The 17,463-nt window shown below is 55.9% G+C and overlaps 2 protein-coding genes across 5 annotated transcripts; one reads left to right on the top strand and one right to left on the bottom strand.

Annotated features, from left to right (window-relative positions):
• The first annotated feature begins 1,823 nt into the window (after nucleotides 1-1,823).
• TMEM91 (transmembrane protein 91) lies at nucleotides 1,824-9,403 on the top strand. 4 transcript variants are annotated; one of them, XM_027620125.1, is made up of 4 exons: nucleotides 1,824-1,880; nucleotides 3,339-3,577; nucleotides 5,750-5,899; nucleotides 6,450-6,727. In XM_027620125.1, the coding sequence occupies exons 2-4, from the start codon at nucleotides 3,368-3,370 to the stop codon at nucleotides 6,606-6,608; spliced, it is 519 nt and encodes a 172-aa protein (XP_027475926.1). In that variant the 5' UTR covers nucleotides 1,824-1,880; nucleotides 3,339-3,367; the 3' UTR covers nucleotides 6,609-6,727. The 4 variants fall into 4 exon arrangements, with proteins under 4 accessions (XP_027475926.1, XP_027475927.1, XP_027475924.1 ...); XM_027620126.1 differs by lacking the exons at nucleotides 1,824-1,880; nucleotides 6,450-6,727 and adding exons at nucleotides 2,252-2,401; nucleotides 9,299-9,403; XM_027620123.1 differs by lacking the exon at nucleotides 1,824-1,880 and adding an exon at nucleotides 2,252-2,401.
• EXOSC5 (exosome component 5) lies at nucleotides 8,460-17,193 on the bottom strand. The gene is made up of 6 exons (XM_027620122.2): nucleotides 16,988-17,193; nucleotides 12,501-12,614; nucleotides 11,866-11,987; nucleotides 10,567-10,707; nucleotides 9,361-9,450; nucleotides 8,460-8,642 (listed from the first exon to the last, which is right to left on the bottom strand). Exons 1-6 carry the CDS (start codon nucleotides 17,133-17,135, stop codon nucleotides 8,550-8,552), a joined length of 708 nt encoding a protein of 235 aa, XP_027475923.1. The 5' UTR covers nucleotides 17,136-17,193; the 3' UTR covers nucleotides 8,460-8,549.
• Between the last annotated feature and the right edge of the window lie 270 nt (nucleotides 17,194-17,463).

Here is a 17,463-nt window from a genome sequence, read left to right on the forward strand (position 1 = left end):
TTTTTCTCTCGGTGATACATCTTAAAAAGTGACCCAGGTCAGTCTGCAGAGATCCAACTCACTTAAAAAAAAAAACCATTTTGAAGTGTAATCTATGTCCAGAAAAGTGCATAAATCATAAGTGAACAGCTGGATTAAATTCCAGAAACTAACCACACCTGATAATCAGAAGTCAGCTCAAGAGAAGAACATGACCTTTCCTCAGAGTGCCCCTGAGGGTAACTACTAACTGGACTTCTACCGACATGGATTACTTTTGCCTGGTTTTGAATTTTATACAAATGAAATCACACCGTACGCACTGTTTTGTGTCTTCTGTCTTGTGCTCAGCATTTTGATGGTGAAACTCACCCACACTGTTGCACGTGGCTGTAGATCTTTCCTTTTTCTTTGCTGTATAGTTTTCTTGGTAGGAAGATGCTACAACTTATTTACCCATCCATCGGATGGAAATTTGCCTTGTGGTGGACATATATTCGCATCTGGTTGGAGTGGAATTTCTGGGTCATCGGATATGCCGAGTGATAGTAGAAAGTTCTCCAAGATTTGGTGGAAAACCGAGGCTGGTGGGAATTCGTGCCCCCCGCCCCCATTTCCTACAAATATGTATTGAAGGGCTACTTTGTGCCAGGCACTGTTCCAGGCCCTGAGGCACAGCAGTGAACAAAAGCGATCAGATCAAATCCCAGCCCTCCTGAAGCTGATACTGATGGAGGGAGGATTCAGACTACAAACAGCAGAAATATAGACTATGTTTCGTAGTGATAAGCTATATGAAAAAACAACCAGAGCCAGGTTAAGGCGCTAGTGACAGGTTATCTCTCCCAGATAAAACAACCCCGCTCCAGGTCCCTCTAGTCTAGCCTCCGGTGGGTCTCCCCGCCTGTCGTCTGTCAGAAACTTTGGCTGAGCCAAGTGCACTTGCAGACACCATCTGCTCTCCCCAGGAGTGGGGCCCGTGCCAACTCCAGCGTCTGGACTCTTGGCACGGAGCCCTGGAGCCCTGGAGCCCTCAAGCGAGGGAACTCTGGCCAGCCCCACGTCGGGAGGGGAATCCTCCAGTTTGGCTGACTGGGTTGGCTGAGATGGAGGGCCTCTGGGAAGGAGAAGGTGGTGCAAGCCGGGTGGGCTCCGTGAGGGAGGGGTGAGGAGGGTCTCTTATTCAGACTGATAGAGCCAGTACTGCATAATGATATCCCTCAACATCATCAACTATATTCAGAGTGCCTGCATTCGCCAGGCTTTGGGCAAATGTGGGACGTTGGTTATCACACCTGATGTGAGTGCTCTGTGTATGTGATCTACACCTACATCCACGAGGCAGGGAGTGTGTCGCCCATTTCACAAATGAAAGAGTTAGGGTTCAGAGAGGTGATGCCGTCATCCAGAGGTCACACAGCAAGTGCCTTGAAGAGCCTGGAAGGCCAGTCTGGCCTGTGTGGGTCCAAACACTGACGCATGACCGCCGCTTGTACCACCTGATAACCGGCACATCACCCCATTCCTGGCCCACTCCCTCCTCGGCCTTCTTTCCCTGGACGTTCCCACCCCCCCCCCACCGCCCCCCACCCTCCCACCCCCCGCCGGCTACGAATACAGCCCCGGGGTGCAATCTGCCGGTCTTAGCTCCAGTTGTTTACCTCGGCCAAGAGAGCACACGGCTCGGAACCTCAGTTTCTTTATCTGTGAAACAGGGAGAGCTGCCGAGAAGAATCAATGCGATGGTGACTGTAAAGCGTCTCAGGCACGGGCCAGGGGTCCGGCCTCAGTCGGCGCTCAGTGAGCCCCGCAAGTCCCCAGCCTCTCTGCGCCCGTTTTCTTCTGCGTACCACAGCACAGCACCTGACGGTGCCTCTTCGGCCGTGCTCAGGAATCAGGGTGTGCGTGCCCATGCACAGCCCCAAGAGCATTGAACCCACTTAGCCGCCGTGGCTGTTATTAGTATTGGGCAAGGAGAGTGGCGGGGTGGAGGCGGGGCCGAGCCAGGAAGGCCCTGGAGAATCGGGGGCGCCCCCTCTTCCTCCCCGCAGCGCTTGGGCCTGGGCTCGGGGCGGGGGCGGGATGGCAGGGTCCGCCGTCCTCAGAGTCCCTCCCCGCCCCGCGCTGGCTCCCGCACACCTGCAGTGGCAGGGTTTCCGCGCTGGGCGCTGACGTCGGCCTTCAAGGCCCCCTCCCCGGCCGCGGCGGAGGGCGGAGCCGGCCGCCCGCAGCCCCGCCCCCGCGCGCTGCGGGCCTGGGGCGCCGAGAGGGGAGCCCAGCGCAACGCGCAGACCCCGCGCCCCCCAGGCCCGGGGTCCCGGGGAGCGCGGGCCTCCCTGAGTTCCGTGCCACTTGCGGGGCGCAGGGTCGGGGCGGGTGTCGGTGCAGGGGCCCGGGAGGTCCCGACATATGGCCGTGGGCGGTGAGTGAGGGGCACAGGTGGGCGGCACGGCCCCTCCGCCCGGTCCTAGTGTTGGGGATGGGGAGGCGAAGCCTTGGTGAGGAAATCGGCTCCAGCCAGGTTTGGAACGAGGGCGGGAGGCTTGGGAGGCCCCGGGGGGGATCGTGGGGTGGCAGTATTCCTTGTGGTTGAGTGTGTATGAGTGTGGTGGGTTGGGGCTGTTATGGGGGAATGTTGCAAAGGTGGATTCTGGTAAAAGAGGAGGCGTAGGGGAGTTAGTGGGTGTGCAGGTAATTGTGTAGCGCCGTAGGGGATGTGGGTGGGGTAGGGGAGGGATGCGTGGACCGGGTGTCTACGGCAGGTGTTCAAGGGAAGTAAGTGATGGGGTGCTTGCGTGGAAAACCTGTGCTTATATGTGCAAATAGGGGATCTGATGCTGGGGGGATTAGGAGTGTGCAAGGGGTCATTTGGGAGGAGTGTGTAAGAAGGTTGGGGGCTCCAGAGGGGTATTTAATGGGAACTGATGTTGTTCAGGGCAAGTATACAAGGAGCCCTTTGGGAGATGAGTGCCTGGAGGTGGGGGTTGGGCTTGCCTGGTTGAGTATGTGTAGCAGGGGACTTGGGTATTCAGGGTGCAGACTTGTAGGCACAGGGGATGTGTGGTTCATGGGGCAAGTAAGTGTGCAAAGCATGGTTTGGAATAAGTGCGCAACAGGTATGTGGTTTTTGCCCGAGGAGACAGAATCCCAGAACTGAATATCTAGACCCCGCGAATTCTCTTCACAACTTGGCCCAGCCTCTTTTATTCTGTGGGCCTCAGTTTCAGTCTCTGTCAAACGCGTTAGTCTGAGGGTCAATGAACTAACTAGTGTCTGCCAGGAATCTCTCCAGAGTCAGGAGTCAGGGGAAAGATGGTGAGACTTTTCCAACTTGTCTTTTTTCTTTCCTCTACCTCCAGGAAACCCCTGTGGGAGCCTCTCCCCAGCCATGGACAGCCCCAGTCTTCGAGAGCTCCAACAGCCTCTGCTGGCGGGCGTGGGCTGTGGACCCCCCATCCAGAAGCCTGGGGAACCCCAGCTGGGGCCTCCCTTTGGAGAGACAGCCTTTGCAGAGTCCCTGGGGGGTTGGCAGTTCCTACCACCGCCTCTTCCCTCTGTGAGCGCTGGTCTTGGGGAGCCAGGGCCCCCTGACCTGGAGGTAGGAACAGCAGGCCTTAGTGGAAGCTGGGGGAGGGGGCTTGGAGGCAAACGAGCTGGGCTGTGGCCAGCCCCGGGTAGGTGGGAGGCTGGGGTATCTGCCTTCAGCCTGGAGTCTCACTTCCCAACTGTGTGGGGACTTCCTAGATGTCCAGTTGTGGTTTTGCCTATTTTATGCCTCCCCTGGTTTCACCTTTTTCTCTCCAGATTTGTCCCTCATTTCTTCCCGCACCTTTGGCTCTCTGTCTTCCCTCTGATTTCTGACTCCCCTGTTCTCTGTCTTTTCATCTCTCTCTCTCTCTCTGTGTGTGTGTCAGTCCTGGTCTCTTTTTTTCAAATTAATGTGTTAATTTGTATAATTTCTTCTTCCTTGTGTATACTGTGAAGCTTGTCTTTTACTTACTGATTTATTTTTAAAAAAGATTTTGAGTTCTCTCTACACCCAGCTTGGGGCTCGAACTCACAACCCCGAGATCAAGAGTTGCACACCCTACCAACTGAGCCAGCCAGACTCCCCGCTCGTCTTTTATTACCTACACATGGTTTTCCAGTTACTATTCCTGCATTAGAAATCACCCCGAAACTCAGTTGCTTAAAACAGCAACAATCATTATGGCTCATGGTTTCCACAGGTCAGGAATTTGGGAGGGCCTGGGTTGGGTGGTTCTACCTCAGGGTCTTCACGAGGTTGCAGTGAGCCAGTGGCTGGAGCTGAAACGGTCGGGGGCTGAAGGAACCGGGCGCTGGGTGGGTATCTTTCCATGTAGTCTTGGGGCTTCTGCCTGAGGCTCCCCTTGTGGGCTGGTTTGGGCCTCCTCACAACATGGCGGCTTCAGCACTGTGCCCCCAGCCCCCAGCCCGAGTGCTTCAGCAAGGCAGAAACTGCCTCACCTTTTCTGACTTATGCTTGGAAGTCATGTGGCATCCCTTCCACCACATTCTACCAATTATGAGTGAGTCACAGCGTGCCCAGACCCAAGGAGAGGGGACACAGACCTCACCCCTTGGTGGGAAGAGTATCAGTCACACTAAGAAGAGCATGTGGGATGAGAGCTGGTTGTGGCTGTTTTTGGAAACACCGTCCGCCACAGTGAGGCAGTTGCGGTCACTTTGACATCTCGTTATATGTCTGGTAATTCCATTCTTTGAAGATTTTGAGGGAGGGCCTTATTATTTCTGCTATTTAGGGTTTCTTGTGTGCCTGGTTATCTTTGGACTGTATGCTGGTCATCACAGTTCAAAAACTATCTTTAGGAAAAATTATTTTGAGGCCTAGACTGAAGGTACGTACCTTTCTCCAGAGAGGAGTTGGTTTGCTTCTGCCAGCTAGCTGCCTGGGGGCACAACGGTGGTTAGAGATCACTTTTCATCTAGTTCACGGCTGGATTGAGAGGTTATTTTTCTGGGATTGACAATTGGCTGCAGGGCCAAAAGAAGCCTTCTCTGTTTGTTTGCCCTCTCTGCTAACTTGGATTTTTTTTTTTTTCAAAGATTTTACTTATTTGACAGAGAGAGACACAGTGAGAGAGGGCACACAAGCAGGGGGAGTGGGGGAGGGAGAAGCAGGCTTCCCGCCGAGCAGGGAGCCCGATGCGGGGCTCGATCCCAGGACCCTGGGATCATGACCTGAGCCGAAGGCAGACGCTTAATGACTGAGCCACCCAGGCGCCCCCAACTTGGATTTTAATTGCAGTTTTGGCCTTACAAGAATTGCTTAAAATCATGCGAGCTATTTAATGCAAGATTTAAAAAAAGCAAACTTTTTTTTTTAATCTAGAATTTAGTTTTCAGCTGACAGGTTTGTCCTAGTAACTTAGACCACCAGAGCTGTCTCTCTGTCTCCAACTTTTTGCTGGTTCCTGTCCCCATTGGTGTCTGCCTCCAGTTTTAACTCTGAAATTGTAGTATCCGTGGTGGGACTTTGTGAAGTCTTTGACACCGAACATACAGCTTTGGCTGTGGATGGGGGTTCTTCTTTGGAGAGAGGTTGCATAGCTTCCCCTCAAGAGGATCCAGGCTGGAGAGAGTTAAGAGCCTACTTCCTGGAACAGTTTCCTCTTTTTGGTGTTTCTGGGGAAGGCCCTGGTATGGGTCTTTGGGGGCTACAGGGAGCAGAGCAACGGGGCAGGGAAGATGGGCGGAGAAGCCCACTCAGGCCCTTTCCTACCCACAGGATGCGTCATCCAGTGACAGCGACTCGGACTGGGACGGGGGCAGCCTTCTCTCCCCACTCCTACCCCACGACCACCTCGGCTTGGCTGTTTTTTCCATGTTATGCTGTTTCTGGCCTGTGGGCATCGCTGCCTTCTGCCTGGCCCAGAAGGTCAGTCTGTGGGTGGGGCCGGGAGGGGGCTGGATAGAAGAGAAAAGGTGCATTCAGAACGAAACAGAGGTGCTATGCATGGGGGGCGGCAGTGGGTTGGGGGAACAAAGGTGGAGAGAAGGATCGGCACAGAAACATGGGAAGGTAAAATGAGTGTCTCAGAGTGAAAGCCCAGAGCGGTGGTTAGGAACCTGAGCTCAAATCCTAGGTCTGACACACCCCGTTACGAGTTTTGGGCAAGCCACTTAACCTCCCTGTGCCTCCTTGTCCTCAACTGTGAAATGGGAATAATTCCTCCCTCTGGGTCACCGTGAAGCTCAAATGAGTTAGAACGGTGGCACCGAGTAATAGAGGTCTGTTCTTACTAGCCACCCCAGGTCAGCTGTGCCCAGCTGTGCCTGACCCGCAGTAGCTGCTCCCTGGTTTTGGAATCTATGAATGAGCCCGTGGGTGTGCCGGTGTGGGCGGGCGCAGGGGAAGGGTCTGGGGCTGCGGGCAGCGGGGTGTGATGAGGGGATGCCTGAGTCACCGCTGCCCAACGCCTCCACAGACCAACAAGGCTTGGGCCAAGGGGGACGTCCAGGGGGCAGGGGCTGCCTCCCGCCGCGCCTTCCTGCTGGGGGTCCTCGCCGTCGGGCTGGGCGTGTGCACATATGCAGCCGCCCTGGTGACCCTGGCCGCCTACCTGGCCTCCCGAGAGCCGCCCTAGTTGCCCCTGCGGCCCCCACTGTGAATCAGGGGCCGGGACCCGGGTGTGTCGGCGGGCAACGTGGAGAATCCGGGTGGATGAGGCGGCGGCCGCCACAGCGTGAGATTAAACTCCACTCTTGCAGCCAAACCTGTGTGTGTGCGCGTGTTGGGGGTGGGGGGGAGGAAGGAGGGAGATCGGGGCACTGAGACCAGGTCAGGGTGACGACAGGCTGTCCCCAGAGACCTTGGAGCTGGAGAAGGGGGAATCCGAGGGGCAGAGGGTTCCCAACTGCAGAATGTTTTCCGAAGCACCGTGGTCTGTAGAGAATTAGGGAGAGCCGGGTTCCAAGGGCTTACTTCTCCTTAGCTGTGCCACCTTGGCCCAAGTGACTTCTCTTTGAGCCTCACATTTTCCCTTCTGCAAAATGGGACTTTCTCCACCCCTGGGAGCTCTGGGGAGGACCGAATGGGTCACACCTGTAGAGGGCAGTATCCGTCTGAGCTCTTCCCATAGCAAGTGGCAGAAACTGGACTTGGGGGCTCAAATGAAATGAACGGTCTGGTCTCTCCACCTCTTGGCCCTCCTTTCCCGTTGGCCTCATTCTGTGCAGGCTTCTGGGGGAGAAAGATGGCCCCAGGAGCTGAGGCACCCCATGGGAATCACATGGCCAGAGACCAGGAGGGCTGGAAACTTAAGGCACTAGCGCACTAGCAGCCTGCCCCCCCCCCCGCCCCCGCCAGCAGACGGACCCCCGAGTGCTCCCCAGAGGCAAGGCGTGCTCACTGAGCGGGCCTGAGAGATGACCAAGTAATGGTATGACAGGTGGTTTAGTTTCTCTGTTTAATGCCATTCCAGTGGATCTTACTAGAAGAAAACACTTTTCTGTTTGGAGTTCTCCTGAGTCTTACGGAACAGAATTTCAAGCTAAAGACTTTGATGCTTCTCCTTCTCGGTTACTGGGGACGAAAATGACACAGGCTCCAAGGGGGCAATTGTGGGAACTGTGTGAACTAGTTCAAGCATGTGAAGCACGCAGCAGAGGGCCCGCCAGACATATAATTTTCACTGCAAACCCCGAAATGTCAGTGCCCCACAGAATCTGGCGACCATGTGGCCCAGCTGTGGGACAGTTACTCAAGGGATGCTCTCATGTTCTTAGCTCCTGCCCACTAAATACGGGGGGTGAGGGACCGAGCGGTCAAACGGCAACTAACCCCCCCATATTTCCATGCGCCCTCCGCCATGAGAAACATGGGCCTCCGTCACTTCCGGTTACAGATGGGGAACCGCAGTCAGGACCGTGCTGGTGTCTCCCCAGCCTTTCTGAGCAGTGACAGGCTCTGGGGCTGGACTCGGACTAGCTGGTGACATTTGGCAGTTCACTGGCTGCTGAGCTTGTTTCTTCAGGTTAAGACCGGGATGCCAAGACCCGCAGGGCCTCACCACCGTGCCCGTTCCCTCCCCGACCCATCTCAGCTCTGCTCCAGCCACCACCACAGAGCCACACGGAAGCCTTGCTGGTCCCCCACCTCCCGCAGGCCTCCTCCCGGGCTTCCCTTGGATGCACCCCCCCAGCCCGCCCCCCACAGATGTCCCTAACGTATTAAATTCACCCTCCCCAAACCCCTTCCCTGCTCTTTGCTTTCTTCATGGCATTTACCACCACCTGACAAACACTGATTTTCTTTGCCCCTCACCCTGCTGCTCCTTGAACCTGGGACCTGGCGGGGGGGGGGGGGTCATCCTTTACCCTGGGTGCCCCACAGGTGGCGGGTGGGGAAGGGGGGTTTCCCAGTCGGAAAGGCTTTCGGGGGCGGTAGGGTGGGTCCGTGTCCCCAGGCCCACAAGCTCATCGTAGTGCACAGGGACTGAGAGGCGAGGCCGGCTGCTGGTTTATTTTCCGTGGAGGTAGTGGGGGGCGGCGGCGGCCACGGGAGGGGCGCCCTGCCCCGGCTTGTCTCAGCTCTTGGAGTAACGCCTCTGCAGCGATTCCCGGTAGAAGTGGAAGACGTGTTGCGAGGCAGCCTGGGCCGCGGCCAGGCACTGCTGCAGCTGGAGGTGGAGAGAGAGCTGGTGGTGCTGGGGCCTCCCGGCTCCTGCCCGGCTGACCCCACAGCCTGCCCTGACCCCGGCTGGTTCCTGGAGCTCCCAGGCCTCCTGCCTCCCCTACAGTAGGGTAGGTGGCCAGGGGAATATTTCAAAGGCCTTTATTTCTTCCCCACTTGGTGGGCTCTTTCTTAGACGGGGAACAGAGAAAAGGGGGGGGGCTTTGGGGGTCCAATTCCGGCAGCTCCACGAGCATGGACAGGTGGAACCAGGCATCCTGACCCCTGGAAGAGGCCTCATGAACCTGGCCCATCTCCAACTGGAGACCTAGAATTTCTGAGCCACAGGCCCTGTGATGCCAGATCATCTTGGAAGCCGTGGAATCTGGGACCCCAGCTCCTGAGCACCACACATTCCTAGGCTCATAGGAGGAATGGGTCGGAAGTGCGCTCGGAGACCAGAGCACTGGGATTCTGGGAGCGCACTGCTCTGAGCTGGAGGTGCCTCACCTCCCGATCTCAACCTGAGCTCTCTCCTCCTCTGCTCTCATGACTGGAGCTTCCCTTTAAAATTCCCAAAAGGGTTTCTGTGCCTACTACGTTTGAAAATGCCTTTTACATACAGAAGGGACATAAGGAAGGGGCTCTCCTTCAACCTCTCAGGGTCCCAACAAGACCTCACATCCAGGAGGGATCTGGCCTTCACCCCATCTCCACACCGGTACCTCAGCATCGGAGTAGAGCCCCTTGGTGGTAGACATCAGCAGCTTCCGTTCCACGCTGTCGAGCGCAAAGGTCAGGACTGCCCGGGCCTCCTAGGGATGAGGTAGGTAGGACACCTGGACTCTCCCCTCAGGCAGAGTCTCAGCTAGTCCCAAAGAGGGGACCTACCCTTCCCCCAGCCCACACTCCCAAGTGTAGGTTTCCCCTGGTTTTGTCTATGCACCGCCCCTGCTTCCCTGGGCAATGCTCTTGGCCTTTCCTTCTGTGAAGTGCTTCCTATGCCCCGATGCCACCCACATGGTCCCAACAGGGGCTTCGGACACAGTATTTCTGCCTGTAGGGGTGGCCGCATGGCCAGTCATCAGCCAGTACCTCTCAGCCCCCCGCTCCCCTTCCCAGCTCTGTCCCACCAGGGCTGAAAGCTGGCAAACTGTTTCCCAGACTCCCTGGCCAGTTAGGTGCCCCCAGTAATCTGGGGGGAGGCTGAAGGAGGGAGGGCCACATCCCGTCGTCACTCTGACAGAAGCAGGGGCTGTGTTGTGGATGCTGGCGGGGGGGCTCCAGGGCCAAGCCAGGATGCCTCATGTGTGCCCAGACCCACCTGTGACTCCCAACAGCGCAGACTGGGAGCTCCCTACAGGCTGTTAGTCTCTGGGTATTGCCCTCCCTCCTGTTTGCTCCTTCGGCTCTTCCAACACAATCATGACCCATTTCCTGCGGTAAATTCCCTGGCTGGTCTGAAATACCTCAGGTGGGTTCGGCTTTCCTGACGGGATGCGCCCATCACAGGACGGGGTGAATATCTCGGAATAACCAGAGCCCTGGGCGCTGTGAACTTGAGTTGGTGAGGAAAGCATGGAGCTCTAGGGGCTGATCACAGGCTCGGGCAAGATGCTGGCTAGAGAATGGAACCGAATGGAACCAATGTGCATAAGACAGCCGAGGCTGAGAAGCCAGATGAGGAAATCCTTATGGTATTTGAGACCCTGGGTCTAGCTGGACCTCTGTTCTGAGTTTCATAGTGAAGGTCCATACGTTCCCTTTTAACTTAAGTGGGTCTGAGCTGGGGTTCTAGCACCTGCCCTGAAGAACAGACCCGAGCTTACCAACTGGGACCGACGTGATAGGAGCCAAGTGTTTCGGGGAAGCAAGGCCGCGAGGGGCAGTGTCTGCTCACAGCCGTTCACCAGCCCGGCCTTCAAACCTACCTTTTCTTGCTTGGCTGTGGGATCCAGCACAAGGGTGCCGTCAGAGTTCAGAGCACAGGTGACCCCACAGAAGAGGGCCCGCATGGGCACCCCTGCGTCCACCAAGGCCATGCAGGAGGCGTTCAGGCAACAGGCCAGGAGCTAGGTGCCACAGGGCAGGGTTAAGAAGCGCTCCCACCACAGGGATGGCCCGCAGAGCGCGCCCATGCCCCCATTCCGCCCGCCAGCGCTTGTGGCCGATTTCCCTAACTGATCACGGGGAGGCGGGAGGGCACAGTGCTTCTAGGTGGTTCTGGAATCAGGCAGCCTTGGGTTCCTGACCCGCCTTTGCCACCTCTCAGCTGTGTGAGCTTGAGCAAGTGACTTACTCTCTCTTGAGCCTCAATCAGGGGTCATAACGATACTCGACAGATTTGTCCTGAAGCACGTGCCAAGCACTTTCTGGGAAACAGGGTGGGGAGGGGAGGAACCGCCCACAATCACATGTGGAGGCAGCCACCACCAGGTGACAGAGGGAGGAGCGAGCCCGGGCCTGGAGCCAGACAGCCGGCCCTGCCTCAGTTTCCTCTAGTCTCTGCCTCCAACCCCATCACGGTGGCTAAGGGTCCAGCTTTAGGGTCAGTCAGTCCCAGCTCTGCCACTGCCCCTCCACTACCTCCCTTCTGGGCTTCAGTTTCCTGCTCTGTGAAGCCCCTCTAGAAACGCCCACTTCTGGTCCTCGGCCCCAACCTCTCACCAAACCACGGGGATCTTTCTCTGCCAAGCTGCTGACCCAACTGCTCTGCCTGCTCAGGACTCCCCTAGCATTGCGCCAGGGCAGAGTGGAGGTCAATGGCACAGGCTTTGCAGGCAGTCAGGCCTGGGCGTGAGTTCTGTCTCTGCTGACTTCCAGCTGTGTGACCCTGGGCAAGCAACTTTCCCTCTCGGGGCCTGCTTCCTCACCTCAAACATGAAGACACAAGAACACCCATCTGCCAGGGGCATTGGGCTCTGGGAGCAGATGGCTTGGGCTCAAATCCTGGCTCTGCCAATCACTAGATAGGAATTGACCTTGCCGTGCCTTAGTTTCCCCATTTGGAACACAGGGATTATGAAAGTGGCGCCTATTTGTTATGCTGTGAGAATTGAGTTAGTATGTGTCAGGCACTCAGTAAGTCCTCAAGCTGTGTCTGCTATTCTGTTCTTCAACAAGTGGATATCTATCAAGTGTTTGGAGGCCTTCTGGCTAACCGAGCAAGGGAGGCCATCAGGGAGCTTCTGGAGGACTTCTTGGAGGTGGCGGCCCAGGGGAAAGGATACAGAGCCAGCATCGCTGACGACCTGCAGCACCACAGTGATGGAGGTGCGGGGGTGCAGCGTTCCCAATACCACAGCTTCACACGTGTTCCTGATCAGCCGCTCCCGGCTCTTCTCCGCGACGCCTGGGGAAATCAGGGGTGGGGTGGGGTGGGGTTGTCAGCCTCTTCCCTTCCATCTGGCTCACCTTCCTCCATATGCCCCACCCAAGGCCTCTGGAAAGAGCCTGCCGTCTCCGCCAGGGTTGGCGCAGGACCCTGCACGGGTGACAGAGGATCCCCAGTGGGAAGGAGGCAGGGCCTGACCGATATCCACCTCACCCCTGCCCCCTCTGGCGTCCAGCAAGGGAGCCTCTTGCGGGAGGAAAACCCCAGAGTTCCGTTGTCCCCGGCTGCTGCCCACTCCCATCCCCATGAATCCAGCCCCGGGAGTGAGGGGGCGAGTAAATGAATGGACTGTAAATGAGTGGAATGACAGGTTAGAGAAAAGGAGGAGGGATAGAGCCAGGGAAAAGGAGGGAGGGAGGGCAGACCAAGGCGGGCAGGAAACACCAAGAGCCGGGGGGGCGGGGTGAGGGCGGAGGGGATACCGGAGACAGCAGTGAGGAAGAAGCTGGCGACCCTGCTGGGCCCAATTACCAGGCAGCCCGATCTTTGGCCGCAGGATCACCTCCAGGGTGGCCTTGTTGAAGATCTCTTTGCTGACCTTCACCTCGGCTGGCCCATACACGCCCGCCAGGACCGACGTATCCCCTGGGGAGACAGCAGGGCAGGTCTCATGCACATCTTGCTTTCCTGGGGGGAGGGGGGCCAGCGCAGCACCCTGAAGAGTGTGGGGACCAGGCCAGCAGCCAGGCCTCCCCACCCCCATCACCCCCAGTCCAGCCCACCATCTGCTGGCAGTGATGCTCTGAGCATCTGCTTCACTCACGTCTCTGCCTATGCTTCCTCATCTGTGAAATGGGGATGAAAATGGTGCCTCGCCCATCATGTCAATCACGTGAGCCACATAAGACACTGAGGACACTGCGGGGCACATGCAGAGTTGTTGACTTTAGCTATTGTTTACTTGAACAGGAAGTTCTTCCCGAGAGCTAACCTTCCTCCCCCTTACTGCAGTTGGTCTCAGCTCCTTCCAAAGCTTCCTCCAACCTGGCTCTCTTCCCTCAGGCTCACGTCCCCAGACTCTGCAGGAGTTGGGACCCCTGAGAAAGGGGAGTCTGCTTCTCCCTCTCCCTCTGCCTGCCGCTCCCCCTGTTTGTGCTCTGTCAAATAAATGAAATCTTTAAAAAAAAAAGGGGGGGGTTAGAAGCAGCCTGGCTTCCAGTCCTGTCTGCCTCCTGCTGGCTCTGTAACCTTGGCTGATTGTGCTCACTTCTCTGGGCCTCAGTTTTATCCTCTACAAAATGAAGAGACTGGACTACACCAGGGGCTTCTGAACTTTTCTCACCATAACTCCCAATAAGACCTATATTTCATGGGCGCCACTCCAAACTCATGCAAATGTCTGTGTGTGTAAACAGAACAAAGGCCTCACAAAACAATTCTTACTGTCACTGCTCCAACACACTCTGATGCTTTCTACTCTATTCCAGTTAATTTATTTTTCCCTATTTACTTTTATTTTTAAGTGACCTCCACACCCCACGTGGGGCTCGAACTCACCACCCTGGAATCAAGGGTTGCATGCTCCTTGGATGGAGCCAGCCCAGCGCCCCTACTCTATTCCATTTAAAAACAAAAACAAACACTATGGAATGCAGCTGTGGTTCTCAAGCCCGGCTGCACACTGGAATCGGCTGCACACTGGAATCACTGGGGAGCTTGAGAAGATCCTGACACCCAGCCCCCTCCCCCAGAGCTCCACGAGCCATTCCAGCTGGGCCCACAATCTGTAGTGGGAAACACAGAGTGGGAGCACAGCTTCAAAACACCGGCCTGCACACAGAATCTTCGCGGTGCTTTCAAGTGGAGAGGGGCCAGCCTCGGCAGGTGCGCGGTGCATTCTGGGACTCCGCCTTTTTAACAACCCCATGCGAGATGCCGAGGCCAGAAGCGGGTGGGACACGCTCTCCAGGGTCTGCACAGGGTCCCGGGGTTTGGGAGTTTTAGAACAGGGGAGGGCCCACCCTCCTCAATATTTCTGACGTTGAAGAAACTCCAGGCATGTGAATGGAGCAGAAGAGCTAAGTCTCGGGGAGGACGTGGGAAGGTCCCCGGGGTCAGGGCACCTTTCCTGGGTTGGGGAGGAGGAGCTGCAGAACTGAGGGATTCTCTTGGCTCCCGGAGAATCCGCCCTCAGAGGGGAACTCAACTACACCGACAGAATGAGATCCACACGGTGGTCTTCATTCTTGTTAGTCCGGACGAGCTGCCTGTGGCCCCCATGAACCTAGGGAGACCCTCCCTGTCACGTTCTCAAGGACGTGGCTCCCACAATTCTCTCTTCTCTGCACCCACATCCACCTTCAACTCCTGCCCCATGTATCTGATCCCTGTACAGCAAAGCTCCTAAAGACATGTCTCTAACTTGCTGTCTTTTTCTTCTCCGTCCCGACCCCACCACTCCACCGGAGCAGCTTTTTTTTTTTCTTTTTAGATTTTATTTATTCATCTGACAGAGACACAGCGAGAGAGGGAACCCAAGCAGGGGGAGTGGGAGAGGGAGAAGCAGGCTTCCCACCGAGCAGGGAGCCCGATGCGGGGCTCGATCCCAGGACCCTGGGACCATGACCCGAGCCGAAGGCAGACGCCCAACGACTGAGCCACCCAGGCGCCCCAACCAGAGCAGCTCTTGACGGCGTCACAGATGACATACGTCCAGACTGTCCAGTTACAGGTCTGGAGGATGGATGCAGCTGGTGGGCCCTTACATCTCAAACACTTCTTCGGGCCCCAGGTCAGTGCCCTCTCTTGGTTTTCCTCCTGCGTTCCTGGCTGCTCTTCTCTCTTTTCCTAGCTCCTTACAGGTTAGAGGACCCAGGGTTGAGTCCTGCGACGTCTTCTCTTTCCCAGCTATACTCGTTTTCTTGATTTCATCCAATCAGTGGCTTGAAATACCATCTATAGCCAGAGGATTCCAAATTATATGTCCAGATGGGGTCTCTCTTCTGAACTGCAGACTTGTATGTCCTACTGCCCTGTCCATGTGGTCACTGTGATGTCTACCAGGCCCTGCAAACTTAATGTTCCAAACTGACCTCCTCAGCTTCTGCCAGCACAGCTGATTCGGGAAAAACACCTCGGTTGTTATCCCTCTCTTTTTCACACCCCAACACCAAACCACCTACGGATTTTGTCAGTTTTACTTTCTTTTTTTTTTTTTAAAGATTTTATTTATTTATTTGACAGAGAGATAGAGAGCATAAGCAGGCAGAGGGAGAGGAAGAAGCAGGCTCCCCGCTGAGCAGGGAGCTTGACGTGGGGCTCGGTCCCAGGACCCTGGGATCATGACTTGAGCCGAAGGCAGTCGCTTCACCAACTGTGCCACCCAGGCGCCCTCAGTTTTACTGTCAATATACACCCCGAATCTCACCATCTCCACTGCTTCCACTCTGGTCTGAGCCAACACTATCTCCCCTCTCTCCCATACAGTCAACCCCACAGCCAGAGAGAGTCTGTTCAAATATATTCAGATCATGACACCGCTCTGAGCAAAATCTGGGAGCAGTGGCCCCCAGCTCATTCACTGGGCCTCAAATGACAGGCCATCCTCCTTAGCTCTCTCCAGCCTCCTCACTGCTTCAGCCACACCATCTGCAGACAATGCCTCAAACAAACCAGGCACGTCCTTGCCTCAGGGCCTTTGCCCCCCCCCCCCCCCCCCCCCCCCGCCCCGTTCTCCACCCTCGGTATGCTTTTCCTCCTGGTACCTTTAGGGTTTGCTCCCTTACCTTTAGCTCTTTATTCAAATGTTACCATCTCATCAAGGCCTTTTCTGACCATCCTGTTAAGAGCGCAATCCTTGGGGCCCCTGGGTGGCCCAGATGGTTAAGCGTCTGCTTTCGGCTCAGGTCATGATCCCAGGGTCCTGGGATCGAGCCCCACATCAGGCTTCCTGCTTGGCGGGAGGCCTGCTTCTCCCTCTCCCTCTGCCTGCTGCTTCCCCTGCTTGTACACACTCTCTCTCTGTCAAAAATAAAATCTTAAAAAAAAAAAAAAAAAGCGCAATCCTCTCTGGCACACCCTATTCCCCCTTCCCTACTGTATTTTCCTCCACAGCATTTCCTTATATATTTTACTTACTTATCTTTGGCTGTCTCCCCGACTAGAATGTAAACTGTTAGGTCAGGAATTAAAATCTTTTTTATCAACGTATTCCCAATGCCCAGAACAGTGCTTAGCATGCAAACATATGTGTTCAATCAAGGAACGAATGAAAACAGGTTTTGCACTTGGGCAGAAGGTAATGACCCTAGTGAGGAGACTGAAGTATTTATGGGGGTGATCCTTAGGCCTATCTCGAGAGGAATGTTTACCTGGGTCAGGGAGTTGAGTCTAGTTTGAGATGCATTTGGCTAGGGCAAGGGGATATTTACCCAAAAGGGAAGACCTGCCCCAAACTTAGGGAAAGACTCATATGGAGAGATGTGTATCACAAAGGGATATTTACCGCATCTCTGGGGTTAGAAGGGGGGACATCACTCTTAATCTGAAAAGTATTTATTTGGGTAAAAGACATGCCACAGTCCAGAGTAATGAGGCCGGTGGTGGTGATCTACCAATCTAGGGTATTTATGCATATGGACAGGTTTGCCTCAGCCTGGCGTGTATGGACCCCGCGTGTGCGTGGGGGAGGCGGAAAACGAAATTAGTCAAGAGAGATATTTACTCTGGTGGGGAGCGCTTTTCTATTCTGGAGTATTTGGTCTTATGAGGAGGTCTGCCCCTCTCTCATCTGAGTATTTGACAGGATTGGCGATACCGTCTCCCCTGTAGGCGGGAAGAAGAGATATGTTATTCTGGCACATCCGGTAGCATCCCCCCGGGCAAGAACTGCAACAGTCCAGCAGGGACATTTATCAGCTAGTGGCACTCCTTTGCATGGTACACTGTAACATCTTTCTAAAACAAATACAACGTGGCCAACATGGCCCGCGCAGTATTTACCTAGATTAAGTTCTTACCTTGCAGGAAAGAAGCAGAGCCGTCAGGCCGGGAGAGCAGGTTCTGTTCACACGCAAAGTGCCGGAGGCTGCAGCCCGAGACCCGTGGGCCAGACTCTGTTCCGGACTCAGTGCGGATCTTGGCGTCAGCCAGCATCGCCCCCTCCATCGCCCCAGACCCCACGTGCTGCTGCGGACTCTCGCTTCCGCCCTAAAGCGCGCGCTTGCGTACTGGCTGCGTATCCAGTGCGCACGCGCCGGTCCGGGGCGCCAGGACCCGCGCCCGCACGTGGCTCCGCGTTTACTAACAATCTGGCCCCTCCCACTCCCGCCTCGTAAATCCAGGAATGCCATTGGAGAGTAGAGAAGAGGGGGCGGGCCTTGGCATGAGCTCGTCCTACCCGAGGCCCCCTGGCCCTAACGCCCTGAGGCTCCGGTTAGGTTGTCCTCTTCTTTGCCTGTTACAGAAACAACTAAGATGAGGCGATCAGAGTGAT

Source organism: Zalophus californianus, chromosome 17 (genome assembly GCF_009762305.2).
Source record: "Zalophus californianus isolate mZalCal1 chromosome 17, mZalCal1.pri.v2, whole genome shotgun sequence".
Classification (NCBI taxonomy): domain Eukaryota; kingdom Metazoa; phylum Chordata; class Mammalia; order Carnivora; family Otariidae; genus Zalophus; species Zalophus californianus.